The sequence below is a fragment of the Argentina silus genome, assembly GCF_951799395.1.
Source record: "Argentina silus genome assembly, chromosome: 9".
Classification (NCBI taxonomy): domain Eukaryota; kingdom Metazoa; phylum Chordata; class Actinopteri; order Argentiniformes; family Argentinidae; genus Argentina; species Argentina silus.
In genome coordinates this window covers 4,572,311-4,590,997 of record NC_139663.1, presented here as the reverse complement: position 1 = coordinate 4,590,997, position 18,687 = coordinate 4,572,311, and the positions used below count along the sequence as shown (strand labels likewise).

The following is an 18,687-nucleotide window of genomic DNA, read 5'->3' as shown; positions in this document are numbered from 1 at the left end:
TTATTTTTCTTTAATAATTTTCAAAGATCTTTTGACTTTTTTTATGGGTCTGATGGAATATGATCAAATATCGCGCAATTTTAAAGCCAAATTCAGATGGCAATGAGCCGTCAAACCTCGTTCACACTAAACATAATGTACAGGACAGGTGTTTTGAGCAGTTTAAATGGGATAAATTAAGAAGCTTTTCTCTATGAACACAAATAGAGATGTATTGTGTGGATAAACGTATTAAAGTTTCACCGTGGTGAGAGTATCGATTTGAAGGTAAGAAAAAAGCTCTCTACATTGACTACACAAAAATCTATCACTATCATCATCATAATGCAATATATTATCATAATATTGATTTATTGTGATTATGATCCGTTTTTGTATTATTGCCTGTGACTTGTTGCAGACATGTTTGGATTATGCAAATGTATTTCTTTCCATGCGCATTTCAATTTCCAGATATAAAAACTGCGTCTGACCACTTGGACTAAGAGGACTGTGCATTTAAAGTCTCTCAGACGGTTTCTTTTCCTTAAATGAATGCTCAGTGCTTCCATAAAAGGAGATTTTACAGAGCAGTCTGAAGTCTATCTGTAATTGTGTGGTTTCTTTCAGGGTTTCTCTATGCCTCTGGGGACATTGTTTAACAAAGTTTATATTTGTCCCTTTTTCCTCTCATCAATCAATCAATGAAATGTAGCGCTTTTTACATAACAAATGTCTCAAAAGTGCTTTACAACAAGAACAATATAAACAATAAATACAATACAAACAACATGAACTAACACCGAACCATAGACCCCCCAAAAAGCAAGCCAATCCATGTATCCATTTGGCATCCTTATCTCTCTCTCTCTCTTTCTCTCTCTCTCTCTCTCTCTCTCTCTCTCTCTCTCTCTCTCTCTCTCTCTCTCTCTCTCTCTGTGTGTCTCTCTCTCTCTCTCTCATCAAAATAGAAGAGAATATTTCTCCATCTGTTACAAACATTGATGTGAAAGATGGATTTGACAGATCAGCTCAGAGGTCTGCAGGAGTGTGTAAAGCATTAGACCAGTGCCTGGGGAAGGAGAGTTAGCCAGCAGGACACAGTTCCCCAAAACCCAGCACACAGGTGGTCTACAAGACTGGGCTTATACATATCTCCAGACTGAATAAACAGATCCACATCCGTTGATTAATCAGCTACTGATTATCTGACTGGCCTGACATTTCACCATTAATAGATATCACAGGATCACACTGTTACACTGATTTGTAATGTACTGTTTGGTATTGCCCATTCCTACATATAGTGAATATGATGTGTCATAAAGAGGACAGAGGCAGTTGAAAGGCATGGAAGATAGCCCACTTGCTTTAAATGAAATTGTTATCTCCAAAAGTCTGGTCAACGGCTGCCCCTGATGGCAGAACTAAACCTCTAAGTTTAAAAGGACATAGACAGGCACAATCACTGTTTTACTGTTTTGTACAATATAATATATTTGATTTGCTTCATCCTACTGGGGGAAATGACAAATTGGCATCATAAAACATCTTATAATATTGACATTATCGCAGGTCGCCGGGCCAGCCCTCCTACTGGGTATTGACAGTGACAAGCACATCAATTTGGCTCCACTGTCACAGCTCACTGATTGCAGAGAAGCCAATCCTTTCTTTCAATTACTTAGGAGGGATTCATTTACATCTGTGCCCACCCCCTAATAAATAAAAACGTTGTAAGAGGAATTCTGAATAACCTTTAGTTGCTATTTGCTTACTGAGGGAGAGTATGAAGTAAAAGGCAAGCAGCTCCCAGGATTGTGAGTCGTAACATGAGGGTTTGCAATGCAGTCTGATTTCCCTGGTGTGCTGGTCAGCCCAGTGGGCATGACAGAATAAGCTGCCATGGAAGTGGTAGTCAGACACTCTACTTTAGCTGTTACATATTTAAAACCAGAGGGAATTCCGAGGGGTTTTCTCCATGCACACACGATCGCCCAGTGCTTTAAGCCCTTAATCTGCTGTAAAATTAGCTGTACTATGGCCTCAGCCTCATAGTGACAGTGCCCAACCTGGTCTCTACGTTGTGGAACAGCAGGACACTCTTTGGTACTGACAGGATATTGGTCTATCCCCATTGATTTCCTCATATCTGTGGCTCACCCATTGCTGAGTGCCCAGTCCTGATCCTGCCAACCCATAGGCTCCTCCAGGAACTATTGGCCAGTTTACACTGTTACATAAGGACAAGAGTAAATACAGAATAAGAATAAAGTATGCTGCTCTGTGTTCTGTCCAATACTCGTACATCCACTGGTAGTGGGTTATTATACAGTAGTCCATTAAGGGCATGGTTTTTTGTGAAAGCTCAAGTGTGCTACACGTATTACACTCATTCTGCTGTCGAGCAGAAGGAAGCTAAACTACACCCAGTACACAGAAAGAAAATTGCCCTCAGTGTGCTACTGTCTACAAACCACATAAATGGACAAACATACTGTCGTAGTCTTCTCAATTGAGAATGCTGTTCACTCTTAAGCACTCTCTCTTAAGCACTAGATTTGACAGCATGATGAAAAGTAATCATATTTTGGTACTATACTGACTGTGTTCTCTCCTATATTATGTGCAGGTGGGATGCCATAGTTAAACCTTTGGGTATCAGAGAGAGAAAGAGAGGCACTATGGACTCCTGGATCTTCCCCTCCTCACCCCCTAACCTGTCCGAGCCCCTCATGTATGACAGCTTTGTGGTGGGCAATGAGTCGGAGACCCCCAGGAATGGCACTGACCCCAGCTTCAACCAAACCAGCACGGTGGTCATCACTTTCCTGTACTTTGTGGTGTGTGCTGTGGGGCTATGTGGCAACGCCCTGGTGATCTACGTCATCCTGCGCTATGCTAAAATGAAGACGGTTACGAACATCTACATCCTGAACCTGGCGGTGGCGGATGTTCTCTTCATGCTGGGCTTGCCCTTCATCGCCATCCAGCTGGCCCTGGTCCACTGGCCCTTCGGCCCCGTCATCTGCCGCGTGGTCATGACTGTGGACTCCCTCAACCAGTTCACCAGCATCTTCTGCCTCATGGTCATGAGCATTGACCGCTATCTGGCCGTGGTGCACCCCATCCGCTCCACCAAGTGGCGCAAGCCGCGCATGGCCAAGACCATCAACCTGACGGTATGGGTGGTGTCCCTGCTAGTCAACCTACCCATTGTCATCTACAGCGGCCTGATCACAAACCATGGCGGCTGCTTCTGCTCCATCGTGTGGCCTGAGCCCCAAGAGGCCTACCAAACCGCATTCATGTTCTATACCTTCGTTCTAGGCTTCTTCCTGCCCCTCATGGTCATCTGCATGTGCTACCTGTTCATCATCATCAAGGTCAAGTCCTCGGGCATCCGCGTAGGCTCCACCAAGAGGAAGCGCTCGGAGAGGAAGGTGACTAGGATGGTATCCATCGTGGTGGCCGTCTTTGTCTTCTGCTGGCTGCCCTTCTACGTCTTCAACGTCACCTCCGTCACGGGCACCATCAGCACCACGCCCATCCTGAGGAGCACCTTCGCCTTCGTGGTGGTGCTGGGTTATGCCAACAGCTGTGCAAATCCCATCCTGTATGCGTTTCTGTCTGAGAACTTCAAGAAAAGTTTCCAGAACGTTCTGTGTCTGAAGAAGGTGGGTGGGCTGGATGAGATTGAGCGCAGCGACAGCAGGCAGGATAAGTCGCGCATGATGAACGACCCCACAGAGACCCAGAGCACACTGCTGAATGGTGACTTGCAGACAAGCATCTGAGAGGGAGGGAGGGACTGGCACTGTCACTCATACTTCATCATACATATTTGACACACCATCACTCATGTACACAGACACATTTGATTCCTTATATGATCATGTGCACTGCACGCGTCCACAAACATACACACACGCACACACTCACCCGAGCATGCAAACACACACACACACACACGCACACACGCACGCACACACACACAAACACACACACGTCTCTCTACAGGCCAGATGACCCAGTCTCTATAAACTCACATAAGGGGAAGGGAATGCTTACGGCATATCAAACCATGAGATCAACTGGAGTCACTCTCCCATGGACAAAGTGGAAAAAAGGACCCAGTTCTGGAGGACAAAGGCATGTTGCGTTTCTTGGGAACATTAACCCTTTGTGGAGATTTTGTGTCAACAGCTGTTGTGGGAAACTAGACAATGTATCATATTTCCAACATGTAAAATTATATAAAACATACAGACACATAGCATGATAGTGGGTTTCCCTGGTTGTAAACCCACTCATTTTAATATAATCATCAAAGAGAGCATTCTTGTGAGTTTCCCCTCTGGAGTTTAATGACATATTAATACCCAGAGGAGAGAGTATCACATGATGACTATACACACTGTTACTGACAGATTTACCATCGGAGCCAGGGGAAACATTCTGTGTGTGTTTGACCATTTACAAAGACTGTGTGTCCAAAATGATGGTTTTCCTCTGTGGCTCTGCAGAACATTACTAGAACACTAAACACTACTAGAAGTGGGTAATCAACCCTTCGCCCCTGCATAGCTTTTGCAGGAACAAGGGGTTTGTTTGTTCACTTTAAAGACAGTTTGGAGGAACAGGAGATTGTTGGGACTGCATTAAAAACCCTAATAAAAAAACGAAAAGAACATTTGAAAGATTTGAACTGCTTGAACAATAAACTGCCACAAGGAACGAAATGGGATCAGATTAATCTAAAATGTACAGCATTGGAGTGGAGTGACATAACCCTATGAGTGTTAGTTCCTTAATAACCATGAACAAATGAACCCTCACCATGTAGTATGAGTGCCCTGTTTCAGTGTGTGAATGAATACAGCATTCAGTCCAAGGCCTTGTATATTAAGAATTAGAATAATTAGGTCCATTGTTACTATCAGAGATACATTTGGATGTTACATTACATTTAGGGTATTAGCATGGCATTGACCAAGGCTGATCACTAACCAAACTGCTGCTAGACTGTATAGATAGTTTGTCACTGTCACATTTTCATTATAGTGTTGCGGCTGATATTCGTTTGGTTTATTTTTCTGCCTAGCTACAAAGAACTGTTTGATACATTGCAAAGAGGAGACATTATATCACTATTCTTCAGTACTGTTTTTAAACCATGGCTTTCCATGCTTCATATCAGTCATGATTTGTTGATATTGCTGTTATAGAATAATGTAGTCCTACTGCACAAAATTATTCCTATGTCTCTGCTATCGCTATATACTCAATAGCTCAGATTTGTATTACTGTAAATTAAGCAGTACTATGCTGTTTTTCTCTATTGATATCTATCGATTTTGCCTCAGAGCCCAAAGAAGAAACCCAAACATTCACCCTTGATTCAATTTCTTTTCAAAACAGTTAATTTAATAAAACTTTACAGCACCGCAAGCCAAATGTTTGTCATCGAAAGTTAGTGACGACTTTGCCTCATTTTGCCTGATTATGTGTTTGAGAAATGATGAACACATCCCAGGCCACCCGTCCTTTACCTCCCCCCTCACTTCACGAGGGCAGGACACCCTCTACTCCATGTTGTGGCTGGGAGGTCATCCCTGACCCAGGTGGTGTATGGAACAGTGCCAGTGTGCACAGAAGTCACATTGGAGCCTCTGATAATTTGAGAAGGGCTAGAACACATACCCCTAAGGGGCACTGTGTTCCTTCTAATCCCCCATCATTACTCCACTCCCATCATGACTCCCAAATCATTCTGGCATACCCGCTAGTCCCCTGCCTTATATGGTAGTGTGTACACTATACAATTCATTAATCCTTGTCCTTGAAGAGAAGGGGCTTCTGACCCTGACAGTCATAGATTTCGATTGTGCCTTTGTCTCCTTGTGGGACGCTGGGGCCACACTCCTCCGTGTGTGTGTGTGCATACAAGTGTATGCATATATGCGTGTGTGTTAGTGCGTGTGCTTATGTCCTTATGTGCATTCATGCATTTATGTGTGTGTGAAAAAAAGCCTCATGCCCCCAGACCTCAGAATCCCATCCAGCCTGTATTGATTTCCCTCATCTGTATTGATTATGACATGTTCTGGAACATTATTTTACTTGTAATTATTCGTATGGTGATTTTGCATGTTTGTCATCAGACTGGATGTAAAAGATACCACAAGCAGTGCTCCTCCATAATCTGATCGCATCCTTATCGGAACTCTGTCTAGGGTGTTATGGTGAATTTGTTACCTGGAGAATAACAGTGGTATCCCTTTTATAAGCATCATTCTAATACACCAGACTCACCTTGTATAGCCTTGAGTAACCATAGCAACAGTGACCCAGGTATGGGACTCCAAGAAAGATTCATTAACACGTAATTGACCTCTCTGATTAAATGAATGCAGATATTGGGCTTCAGACCTCAAATCACAAACCACAGCATTGTGAAACTATTGTGACACCCCATTTATTCATCATACCGTGAACAATGATTTATATGGGAATATAACATTACAAAGTCTGGCATTGAAATATACTCAGTATAGTGTGCAACAACAACAAAAAAGATCTCACTAACTAGCATCTAACTAACCATGGCTCTACTTTTTTGACAGAGACCTTACATAATAGAGGACAATATTACACTTCTATGACTACAGACAGAAGTTGATACAGCCTCAAAGCCATTGCAGATGTGTTCCTAACATTCTGCCAAGGCAGAACTTTATTTTACCGTAATGTCTTGCTTTTGTAAAAGTATATATCTTCACCATTGTTTATATATTTGCTGTTCCTTGGAGATATTCTTTGTTTGCTTATTAAAATACGTTGTTTGTGAGTTGCTCGATCTCCTGTCCTTACATACCACAATGATACACTCAATGTATCAGCAAGTGAAAGAGACATGAACACTGTATAACTCAATCCACTTAAGTCACATACTTACCCTTTGGGACCCAGTAAGAGAGTGCCCCCATGTGGTCTAAAGATACTATTGCATGTAGTGATGGCGAGATAGTAAAGTGTGTCACTTTCTTCTGTCGTTGTGCTTCATGGTTTGACCACTGAGGGGTGCTCCAGTTCCAGACATCGTCACCGTAGTTCTTCCATACCTAACCTGAAGCATGCTCAGCCAGACGCGGTGTAACAGACCTACCTTTCTTCCCTGTAAGCTTCTCATTGTGTTTGTGAGCCTAGATTTGTGATGGTATGTTACTGCTGTAGATGGAATCAGGGTTAACTGAATATCATCAAACTCGCCACTACGGACATATGGTCCTAATGGGAACATGGATACTGCATAGCACATCAACATTCTTGATCATATTTATCTGTTGTTTCGTTCATTAAGACCTGACTAGAATAGACTTAAAACAATTACTTTTTTTTATCAAGATCATTTGGCTTACCGTTGAAGTGTGAAGCGAGTTAGATGAAGAAATAAACGACAGAGGACAGATTCCAGTTTTGTTCTGAGTTTAATCACTGAAACAGACGATGAAGGTCTCCTCTCTCATGTTCGTTTCAGCTGCGTCCCTGAATGTCCTAGGGGGGCGTTCTCTCTCTCACCGCCATGATACATCAAAAGCCTTGGTGCGACCATCCTAAAGTGTGTGATTTTCTCTGTTCTAACCCCTATTCTATCCCCTCTGGCATAGGGTTCAAAAATAGAGGATCTGTAGCAGACCAGAGGATATGTATGTATGTTTTCTTTAGGTTTACCGAGCAGCTTAACATCCAGGGGTTGTGGTATCAATGTGACATTACTTTGTGATAGGTCCGGGCCTAGTCATCATCTTATACATGAGTGAAGAATTTTTTTTTTCTCATTTCTTTTCTTCATTTTTTGTTTTTTTGTTGGTTTTTTTACATACACAATCAGTGATATTCAAACATAAAATGAACCACAACACCCTGGTGTGTCTTGTAATATCTTTTTTTTTTTTTTTTTTTACTCAGACTTTAGACAGCATACTGATTGAATAGAGCACTGGGTTTACTGCACTGCAGAGGCAACACACCACGAGCCACACGTTGCCATGGATATTAAGATAACACTGATGGATTCAAAGCCGGGGTGCAGCATACAGCGCCTGTGTACGTGCAACCTTTCGCCATCCTCATCTCTCCCTTCCCTCCCCCCCACCACTACAGTACAAAAATCATGGTCAATGGAGAATCTTAAACAGATAAGATGAGCTGTAGGCCTCGAGGCGTTCCTGAAGGCTACATTTAAGACTGTGAGCCCTGTGGGAGCCCTGTTCAAAGGGCTTCAGAGTAGTCGGATTCCTGAAGAACCAGTCATTCTGGATGCTATGGGACCTGTTCTGAAGGTTCTGCATAGTGTGCCTACTCCATAATGCCCCAGGAGACCTACAGCTCCTCTACGACATACATTATTCAACAGCCAACAGAAGTCAATTTAATCACCACCAGCATCATCATCATTATCATTATACCGACAACATTTCCACAATAATAAAGAATAATACGCCCAAAAACTTCTTCTGTACCATGACAGCAAGGGAAGGGACATGACTGCACTGCAACAAGACAAAATGAGAACATGGACACTGAAAAGAAACAGTAAACAAAGAATTCAATGAGTTGCTAAAAAAATAGATATCCCCCTGCCCTCAAGCAAAATAAAAAGAAAAGGAAAAAAAAGAAAAGAAAAAGACGGAACATGGGCACATTCAGGTCCAAGTCCGTTTCAGTTTCCATGGCAACACTTACCTGGCAACTAGCATGGATGGCGTCTCTCTCAGTTCCTCCGTGTGTGTGTGTTTTGTCTCTTAAAAAATAGATTCATACAGTATTTCATAACTAAATTCACAAATGATAAGAATCATAACCATATCTATAAAAAAAAACAAAAAAAAAAACACTTTCTTGCAAAGTTTATAATACCATACTTTGTTTTGTTGTATATTTTTTTTTGCATTCAGTTCCGTATGCATATGAAGACAAACAGTCCCCTTTCCATCGTGGCTCCGTAAATGCTTGGTCAGTTGAAACAAGAGCACCATGGGGGGTGAAAAAAGGAAATCAGAATAGAACACTGTAGTAAAAGTCGAGATGTGCCCACTCTTCCTCCCCTCCAGAGGACTGTCAATCACTTACGCCCAGGCTCCGCCCCTCCAGAGAAAGGGAAGGAAGGAGCGAGAGAGGCCCCCCCCCCCCTTCCCCAGGCCTGCCCTGACGATGCCTCACGCTCTTCTCCTTCTCCTCTTCCTCCATTCAGTTGTGTCAAGTAGATGCCGGTAGTAGCTCAGTGCTGTTTTGAAAGTTTGCATGATTTCACTAGTCATTGTTTGTGATGACTCTCTCTCTCCCTAGTAGTAGGGAGCAGACTGATAGTCAGTTTCAGGTAGGTTTGTGTGTTCATGTTTTGTCCTCTGCCCCCAGTCGGTTGGTTTCTCTCATCTCTTGAGTGTTCTCCACAGTCAGCAGTTGCTGGGATAAGGCTACTCGTATTCAAGGAACTGCTTGTGATAGAATAAGAGATACCTGAGGAGAGAAGAAAAGAGCTTTTAGACTACAGATGGAAATTGTCTGTGTCAAGCTATAGTGCAATACTTCAGTCCCTGGCAAATAATAAAATAATGAATTCATGCATCGATTCAGATTGTTCCTCCTCACCCTTCACTGTCCAGCACGTCCTTGATGCTAGCCTTGGTGATGATGGCGTCGTCACATTTGAACCACTGGTCCTTGTGCTGGCGGATGAAGCTGGTGTAGTGACCGCTCTCCAGAGTCCCCTGGTGGTTGACCACCGCAAACAAGGAATACCTGACAGCAACACACACACACACACGCACAGACTTAGCTTTAGACCAATACCATAGCCAATGTTCCAACACGTTGATTCCTGCTAAATGCCCAGGGAAACGAAAATCATTGTAACTGCCACGGATGAGGAAAACTAAGCTACTTTTAATAGGGTTTAAATGTATTTCATTTTGGGTTGCAGCAGACTGCGTCACATCATCAGTGGTTGCTGTTGCGGTAAAATAGAAACAATTAATAAGGAATCAATCTTGCTTCTTTTTTTTTTTTTTCCTGTGTGTCTGTCGTGAAATAATAATAAAAAAATAAAAAGTTCATAACACGAGTGAACACGGGTACTCACTTATTGTCGTTGTTTAACACGTCTACTGTCTGCTGATATTGGCCGTTCATTCTGCCCTCTTTACTGTGGGGGGGGGGGGGACATGGAGGCTCGTCAGTCAAATAGAGGCTCTCAAATGACAGCAAAACAACATTGATGTGTGGACAAACTAGGAGAAATACATCACTGTTGTATAGTCATGCACAAGAGGTCCTTAAGGGGGCAGGATTGTTCCATGTATGGGTGTTCCGAGAGAAGACACAGAGCTGGAGAGCATACAGGCCATTGATCTGCCACTCCTTTACAGGGCTGAATGGCTGCTACAGCTCTGGTGGGGCATAACCACAGCACGGTCAACTGACACATAGGGTAGGACGGCTATGCACTGTGCAATGTATTGAGATCTCACACACACACACCACACAGTAGTGGGGGGGGGGGGTATAATCTTCATTCAGATTTAGATTGTGGAGTGTAGAAGTGTTCACGTAAGGGGATTAAGCAGTAGGTAGCTCTTAGTAGAGACAGCTAGGGAGTTACTGCAGGGGAGAACCCACCTGGATGCCATGAAAGGTGTCATGTCCAGCTCGAGAGGGAAGGAGACGTATGTAGTGATCTTCCTCCTCAGCTTCGCCGAGTGTTCAAACCGCTATCGCCGAGGATGAGGGAGAGAAGAGAGGGGGAGGAGGAGGAGGGATGAGAGGAGAGAGGGGGAAGGGGAGTGGGTGGGAGAGAGAGAGAGAGAGAGAGAAACATATTTAGGCAATCATTTCCCCATCTTATTGCTTTTAAGCCAGGCATTACTGGTAAGAAATGGAGCTGTGTCAAACTTGACCACAGCGGGGAAACAATGCATATAGGTGAATATTATACACAGATACAAACACCCGTGAATCAATCAATCAATCTGAAGAGAAGCCTCTTTCAACCCAGTTCTATGAATATCATAAATAGCTTATGGCCCCAATACTCGATAAATAAAACATGCACAGCAGAGGGACTGCACAGCACAGGTCATTAAAATCCCATCTCTGGGATTATGTAGAAGTGAGCTACACCAGTAGTATTAGCAGCTTAAAGACGCACGCACGCACCCACCCACGCACGCACGCACGCACCCCTCCCCCCCCGACACACACACACCCACCCCCACACACTTCTGACTACCAGTGAGCGAAGTTGTCCCAAAACAGAAATCCTTGCATAAGGTGAACAAAAAGATGAAAGACAAGAATCTGTTGGTTGGCATAATCTGTTGGTTATAGAAAAGCCATTCACCAGCTGACAGCGGGAGAAGATGAATACATGACTCTAGTTGTATAATAATTCATAATATCCTTAGATATTCATTCTCACATTGTGTATAATAGTCAATGTTGGCCTCTGATTGGACGGGGCCGCGCACTCACTTTGAGATGGAAACACGCTACGATGGGGAGCTTCTTCATCGTCAGCTGTTTGGTGGACTCCTGGTAACTATGGCAACCGCCGCATTTGATTTTGGCACTGCTTCCTAGATGCTCAGGCCGAGTGAACCTGCGGAGAGAGGAGTGAAATGATGAGAGACAGAGGAGAGGAGAGGAGAGAAGAACAAGAGGGAGAGAAAGAGGGTGAGTAGAGAATACAGAGACATACAGTGCTGCTTGAAAGTTTGTGAACCCTACAGGGACGGTCATTATTTTTGTATAAAATATTAAAATTAACTTAAATCTTTATCTGAACCCCAATTCGTAATAAAGCCATTCCAAATAAAGGACACAAACTAAACTTATATATTTTCATTGGTTATTTAACAAAAGTGGTTTATTTAACAAAAACTCAGATTTCATGTGTGCAGAAATATGTGAGTCTCTTCAGTCAATTGCTTGTGGCACAGGTTTCTTATCTCTATTTATCAGACTCAAACTCTTTCCTAAAGATCTCTCCTTTGATTGGTTCATTTGTTACCCAATTAGTTACCCACCTGATTCTACTTATCTAACTTGATTTAACCAATGCAACTTGGGGTTCACTTATTTTTGCACCTGCACTAATTTCTTTATAATTAAATTTTTCTACTACATGCATGATTTCCTCTAAACCAACATATGGAATTGGTAAATATAAACTTGTTATGTCAGACAAAAAAGACGTGTAAGGTTTTGATTAAATAAAGACTTCATGGTAAAAACTAAAAATATATATAATTGCACAAGGTATTCATATACTTTAGAGCAGCACTGTATAGGAAGCACAGACAAAAATAAAAAAGAATTGATCGCTATTAACTTGGTTCAATTCTCACACAACAGGCTCATCTCCATGGTTACACTTCAAAAAGCCTTGGAATGTGTGAAGCAGATATCACACAATTCTAGGGTACAGAAGCCCATGGACCAACTAGACTTCCCTCCTCTATAGTGGGACATATTGGGTGATCAGAGCCCAGTATTGATGCTGTCTAACCAGAAATCCTGCTGGCGACACTGGCTAAGAACACACCTAACCCCCCGCCCCCCGCCACCCCCCCCCCCCCCCCCACCCATCACCACGGCAACAGCAACAACTCAGCCCTGTGCCTTTAAGAGGCATGCTGCAGCAGCCAGGGTGTGAGTGGAGCTGCAGCAAAAGTAAAGAGAGACAGAGGAGAAAGATGGAGAGAGAGAGAAAGAGAGAGAGAGGGAGGTGAGCAAGAGAGAGTAGGGGAGGGAGGGGGGGGGAGAGGGAGAAAGTGAGGACACAGCGATCAGGGCAAGCGGTGGAGAGGGATGAGAGGATGAAAAACAGAGAGGGGAGATAAGAAAGAGCAGTTGGCGGAAGTGAAAAGGGAAAGAGGGGTTAGGGGGGGGGGGGGGGGGTCATGCCTGAATAGCTGGTCTGAAATTGGTGGGAGATGGGGCAATGAGATTTGTCCTGGAGTACACAATTAGAGTGTGGTGGTCCGTGTGAAGTGGATAGAGGGATAGATTGAAAAGATAGAGGGATGCTGAAGGAGAGGAACAGTACTTGCATAGAGAGTGTGTTCGGGTGGAGCCCCCTGTGGGTTAGAGAGAGGGACGGAGAGATGGACTGGGGGACAGAGAGATGGACAGGGGACTAGAGAGAGAGATGGAGAGAGGGGGAACTAGAGAGATGGAGAGAGGGACGGAGAGATGGACAGGGGACAGAGAGATGGACAAGGGGACTAGAGAGAGAGAGATGGAGAGAGGCGGAACTAGAGAGATGGAGAGAGGGACAGAGAGCACCAGAGGAGTAGAGAGTGCAGAAGGTTGGAGAGGAGGAGGAGGACAGAGATGGAGCGTCCTACTGTACCTGCGTAGACAATCTGTGAGAGTGGTGGCCCCTGATAGATGACTCTCTCCGTTGACGGTGCTGCCGTCTCCCCCGGGGCTGAGGGGCCAGAACGGTGTGGACGACCCCGGCAGGTCCAGGCTGATGTCCCAGAACGGGTCTATCGTTGTGGAAACACCGCTACAGAGGGGGAGGGGAGGAGTAGCCATGAGTAGTGTGTGTGTGTGTGTGTGTGTGGGGGGGGGGGTTTGTGTAGTGTATACCAGAAACACTGTGTGTGTTCATGTGTGTATGCGTAATAAATGTTCCTCTCCCAATCCAAAACAAAAACACAAGACGCAGTTTTACATAAGGAATTTGTAATGCTATGCCTTGACAATTTTGTTAAACCGAGTGCAAGAGAAAATGGGTGGACACAGGGACACACACACACACACACACACACGTCGGAAGGCTCATGCAGTATCAGTAATCAACTGATTAGATGAGTCATTGTGCTTTAGTGTTAACTCTTGGCAGCAGATGGCTATCGATGCCAGGAGCCTCAGCCCTTCAGTCCCGTGCATTTAATTCAGGTACGTTAGGCCTTTAGCGTGTGTGTTCTGCAGGGCCAGGTATGGCTGGGCTGGGCTAGCCTTGTAGCACTGTGCAGTAGAGTGCAGTGTGCTAGTGTTAATGTGACAGGACAGCTCTGGAGGGCAGCAGGGCTGTCTAGACAACCACCTCCCAGCAGCTCCACAGGGACCAGGTCTTTAAATAAGGGAGTGTGCAGTGGAGAGGACAGAGCCAGTGGCTTACACTTACTCAGGGACGGAGTGTCCACATTGATCAGCCCACTGTAGCACAATGGAGGGGGGGGGGGGAGGGTCACATTCACTTAGGAGAATGGGAATGGTGAGAGATGGGGGGGGGGAGAGCGATCTAGGGCATCGGGAAGAGCTGTGATGCTCCAACGAGTCACACGGGCGTCAAATGTCAAACGTTGGACTTTTAGCGGTCTTGACATACACAACCCTTTTTCAGTTTCTCTCTCTCTCTCACACACACACACACACACACACACACACTGAGAGCAGCTCTTACTGGCAGACTTGACAGGTGACGTCCGATTGCAGGCCCCCGGTGAAAATTTGGTCAATGATGCAGTTACAGTGGTTCGGATTGTTGGCCTTCTTCCCGTTGTCGTCTCCTAGGTGACGGAGAGACGGCAGAGAGAGAGAGCACACATTATTAGACACACAGACAGAGATTAAACAAGCACTCTCCTTAGCACCTCTGAAAGTCTCTCTCTCTCAAGCCTGTCTGACACCTCTCAACTGCCCCTGCCACTCCAGCCAATCAGATGTCTCCTTATTGCGGTGTCTCTCTCTCTCTGTGAGTCAGCCTGTCATTGTGGTGCAGTGGGCACATTATCATTCCCCACAATGCTCTCTGTCTCATCAGAGGAGAGTATTCTCCCTTCAGTACATTTCCACTGAAGCTGGCGTACTGCATTGTGGGTAGATCTAAGACATCTCTCCTGGTCTGAAGCGAACTCAACCATGAAGAGACACAATCAAACCACTTTCACAATCCTCACTCCTACTTTAGCCTGCAGTTTTCTGATTAGGTCTGATTGAGTGACTGAAGCACAATGGCGGAGACTGAGGATTCAATGCATGCAGAATTCATGGAGGCAGACATGGACATTCTCTCTTCCAGAACTGACCACAAACTTTACCACAAACTAACATCTTACTTGTGCAATCCTAAATGTTCTCGTACAAAAAAACACATTTGATGCTCTTCAGTAACATTATCGAACCACTGTATTTTCAGTAACATTGATACTTGTTTGGTTGGCAGGGACATTTAGATGTCAAGGGACATTTAGATTCAAATAACGGTATGGATGAATAAAAAGGGAAAGTGGCTCTGCTTACGGGTAGTGTCACCTTTGCAGTGCCGGTGCAGCACGTCCAGCGCTGCAATGAGAAACTCGTGGGCGTCCTGCTGCTCGTAGCCTGCTAGGTGGCGTGCGTGAGTCCACACCAGGTGCAGCAGCCGGAAGGGAATGTGGGGCGAGCGGTGTCCCGAGTAGAACTGCATCAGAGAAAATGGAGAGAGAGAGAGAGAGAGAGAAAGAGGAAGGACAGGGGGAGAGGTACAGGTAGAGAGAGAGAGAGAGATAGAAATAGAGAAGGGGGTTAGGATGGTTATATTTCCACTTCACTGTCCGGTGGGAGTCATGGTGGTGAATCATGAAATATCTTTATTCTCATTGGTGGCAAATGAATTGACCGACACTGAATGCGCCCAACACGAAGCAACAAACCTCCTGTTTTTGTTTGGAATATATCGAGTTTGAGCACCAGATAAGGCCCTTCTCCCTTTATCAAAGTCAAAGTCAAAGTCAAAGTGGCTTTATTGTCAATTCTTCACATGTCAAGACACGTGACCACAACACGTATCTTGCCTGATTTGAATTCCTCTCAACATTTCGCAGCGCTGGCAATGCGAATGACTGAACATCTAGCGAGGATGTGTGAGACAAGGAGGAGGAGGAGAGGAAGGAGATCCATCTGGATGCTGCCGATTCTCCAGGTTGTCATGGGGATTGGATGACTGACAACCCAGGTCAGGGTTGAAGATGGAGGGAGCGGCACCGGAGCAGAGAAGACAAACAGCGTTCAGATAATGAGTAATGCAGCGCTAACCACAGCCCGTTGCTGAGCCCTCTGCGCTCGCTCTCTCATTCTCTCACACACCTCTTCCATCTAATCTCTGACTCTCTCCCCCTCTGAAGTCGGATTGAGATTTGAGAAAACACAGCAGGGGGGCGTCTATCTTGCATCTTTACAAGCTCTTCGGTACTCCACAGTTGTTTGAAGCAGGCTGACAAAACAAAGAGGACGTGAGAGAAGAGAGATGGGGAGCTGGTAGGTTGATCAAAGAGCCTCGCCTCACTGGTTGAGAGGAGCCGGGTGAGGATGGGGCAAACAGCTCCTCCCACTGCTGTGGGCTCCTGGTTCAAAGGAAAGGAGTGTGGTGTGAAACCAGGGATGAGCAACGTGACTGGGAGAAGGGGGACGCGTGTGGGAGAGGCTCAAGGACAGAGCAAGTGGGACCAAGAAGAGAAAAGAAGGAAAGATAATATGTTCATTGTGTAGAATCTAGATAATCCTCTAAAGAAAGCCAATGATCCAAACTGCATGTCTCTATTAAAATCTGTTAAAAAGGTTATTGTGGTGTTTACCTTTCAAGTATGGCCAAAATTAGGTTGACTAAATCAATGGAGGCCAGACCGATAGGCTATCTGACCTTTCAGCCGTCCATATAGGTACAGGCTATTTTTAAAATGAAAATGACATTTTCTAAATGAACTAAAAAGATCCCAGGAGTGAGATTGTCTGCATTTATTATCTTTGGATTTCAGGTTTTGTCTTTTGATTTTTCTTGCTTTTTTTCGTCAGACAATTGCCATACGAACGACCGGGCGGAGAGATTTCAGAGTCCTTCGTAATGTACCCATACTGATAACAATACAGTCTACATTGCTCAAGGACATTAACATTTTGCTTGTCTTATGCCAATAATAAAGTAAAACCGAAACTCTGTTACATAACACCTCACTGAACGATTCACAACATGAAAGATCATATTGTTTTGGTGAAATGTGTTTTATAACTTTAGGGAGTGAAATTTCATCACCAACGCACGTTCACTCTCAATCTGGGCAGAGGGGTGAACATCCTACACCAGACGTCAGCAACCCCTGGCAAAATTGCTGTCACAAAAGTTGGCAAAAGCAATCAGTTTCAAGTTTCAACATCAAGTGGACGAGACATTCAGTAAAAAAAAAAAACCCTGCCTTGATAATTTCTATCACAACTGTAGTGTAGAGCTCACCTCAAGTTTAAAGCAGTTTATTAATGGAAATGTAATTTCATATCAAGCAATGCATCTAATATAGTCACAGTCAATAATTTCAGATTGTTTTTGGTCAGAGTTTTTTTTTTTTTAAATCAACAACATGATTAAAGCTACATCTCTGAATACCATCGTTGACTTGCGGGTCGTTTTCCATTGTGTGTAAGTTTGATGGCTCGCTGTTTTGTTGTTTTGATAACTAAATCCATTGTCAGGTGTTAAATAGGCTGATTGACAAACCTTGCAGCCTTGTCTTTGGTTTGCTGTTGTCGATAGGTGGTCCTAAGCACCCAATATAACCTTTTAGAATTGAATATTAATGATGGAAAGCAAGTTTTACCCTTCCCATTTTTCAAGGTGGGCTGTAGTGCATTAAGTATACACTTTGTTATACTGCAGAGTGAATCACATTTTCGCACTGTGATGGTACAACTCCATCTATACTGCTGCCTCCTTGTGGAACACAATGTTGCTCCAGAGCTGATTGTGAAATTGAGATAGTAATGTCAAAATCTAGTTGGCACGCAGGGCTGTTAGAGTGGTTGGAAAAATAATAAACTGGCACACTCCATCCAAAAGGTTGCTGACCCCTGCCCTACACCACACAGTTGAAGTTGGAGGTTTACATACACCTCAGCTAAATACATTTCAACTAAAGTTTAGGTCAGTTAGGATCACAGAATAATATATCTGAATAATAGTGGAGAGAGTTATTTATTTCAGCTTTTATTTCTTTCATCACATTCCCAGTGGGTCAGAGGTTTACATACACTGAGTATTTGGTAGCATTGCCTTTAAATTGTTTAACTTAAGTCAAACGTTTTGGGTAGCCTTCCACAAGCTTCCCACAATAAGTTGGTGGAATTTTGGCCCATTCCTCCTGACAGAACTTGTGTAACTGAGTCAGGTTTGTAGGCCTCCTTGCTCACACACATTTTTTCAGTTCTGCCCACAAATTTTCTATAGGATTGAGGTCATGGCTTTGTGATGGCCACTCCAATACCTTGACTTTGTTGGCCATTTTGCCACAACTTTGGAAGTATGCTTGGGGTCATTGTCCATTTGGGAGACCCATTTGCAACCAAGCTTTAACTTCCTGGCTGAAGTCTTGAGATGTTGCTTCAATATATCCATATAATCTTCCTTCCTCATGATGCCATATATTTTGTGAAGTGCACCAGTCCCTCCTGCAGCAAAGCACACCCACAACATGATGCTGCCACCCCCGTGCTTCACGGTTGGGATGGTGTTCTTTGGCTTGCAAGCCTCCCCCTTTTTCCTCCAAACATAACGATGGTCATTATGGCCAAACAGTAAGATCTTTGTCCCCATGTGCAGTAGCAAACCGTAGTCTTCGTCGTGGCTTTTTTATGGAGGTTTTGGAGCAGTGGCTTCGTCCTTGCTGA

The 18,687-nt window shown here is 44.2% G+C and overlaps 2 protein-coding genes across 3 annotated transcripts in view; one reads left to right on the top strand and one right to left on the bottom strand.

Annotated features, from left to right (window-relative positions):
* Positions 1-221: 221 nt before the first annotated feature.
* LOC310809650 (somatostatin receptor type 2-like) lies at positions 222-3,776 on the top strand (the record flags this gene model as incomplete). Its single annotated transcript, XM_083677026.1, has 2 exons — positions 222-267; positions 2,612-3,776. Exon 2 carries the CDS (start codon positions 2,664-2,666, stop codon positions 3,774-3,776), a length of 1,113 nt encoding a protein of 370 aa, XP_083533152.1. The 5' UTR covers positions 222-267; positions 2,612-2,663.
* A 3,683-nt stretch (positions 3,777-7,459) lies between these two features.
* Positions 7,460-18,687, bottom strand: part of LOC310809070 (ubiquitin carboxyl-terminal hydrolase 22-like) — a 31,702-nt gene continuing 20,474 nt past the window's right edge. For both annotated transcript variants that reach the window (XM_083676209.1, XM_083676210.1), the window contains 8 exons: positions 15,295-15,454; positions 14,456-14,561; positions 13,394-13,552; positions 11,512-11,638; positions 10,660-10,751; positions 10,124-10,186; positions 9,634-9,783; positions 7,460-9,501 (listed from right to left, as the gene is read on the bottom strand). In XM_083676209.1, the coding sequence (XP_083532335.1) occupies positions 9,459-9,501; positions 9,634-9,783; positions 10,124-10,186; positions 10,660-10,751; positions 11,512-11,638; positions 13,394-13,552; positions 14,456-14,561; positions 15,295-15,454 (900 nt within the window). In that variant the 3' untranslated portion in view covers positions 7,460-9,458. The remainder of the gene's footprint in view (positions 9,502-9,633; positions 9,784-10,123; positions 10,187-10,659; positions 10,752-11,511; positions 11,639-13,393; positions 13,553-14,455; positions 14,562-15,294; positions 15,455-18,687) is intronic.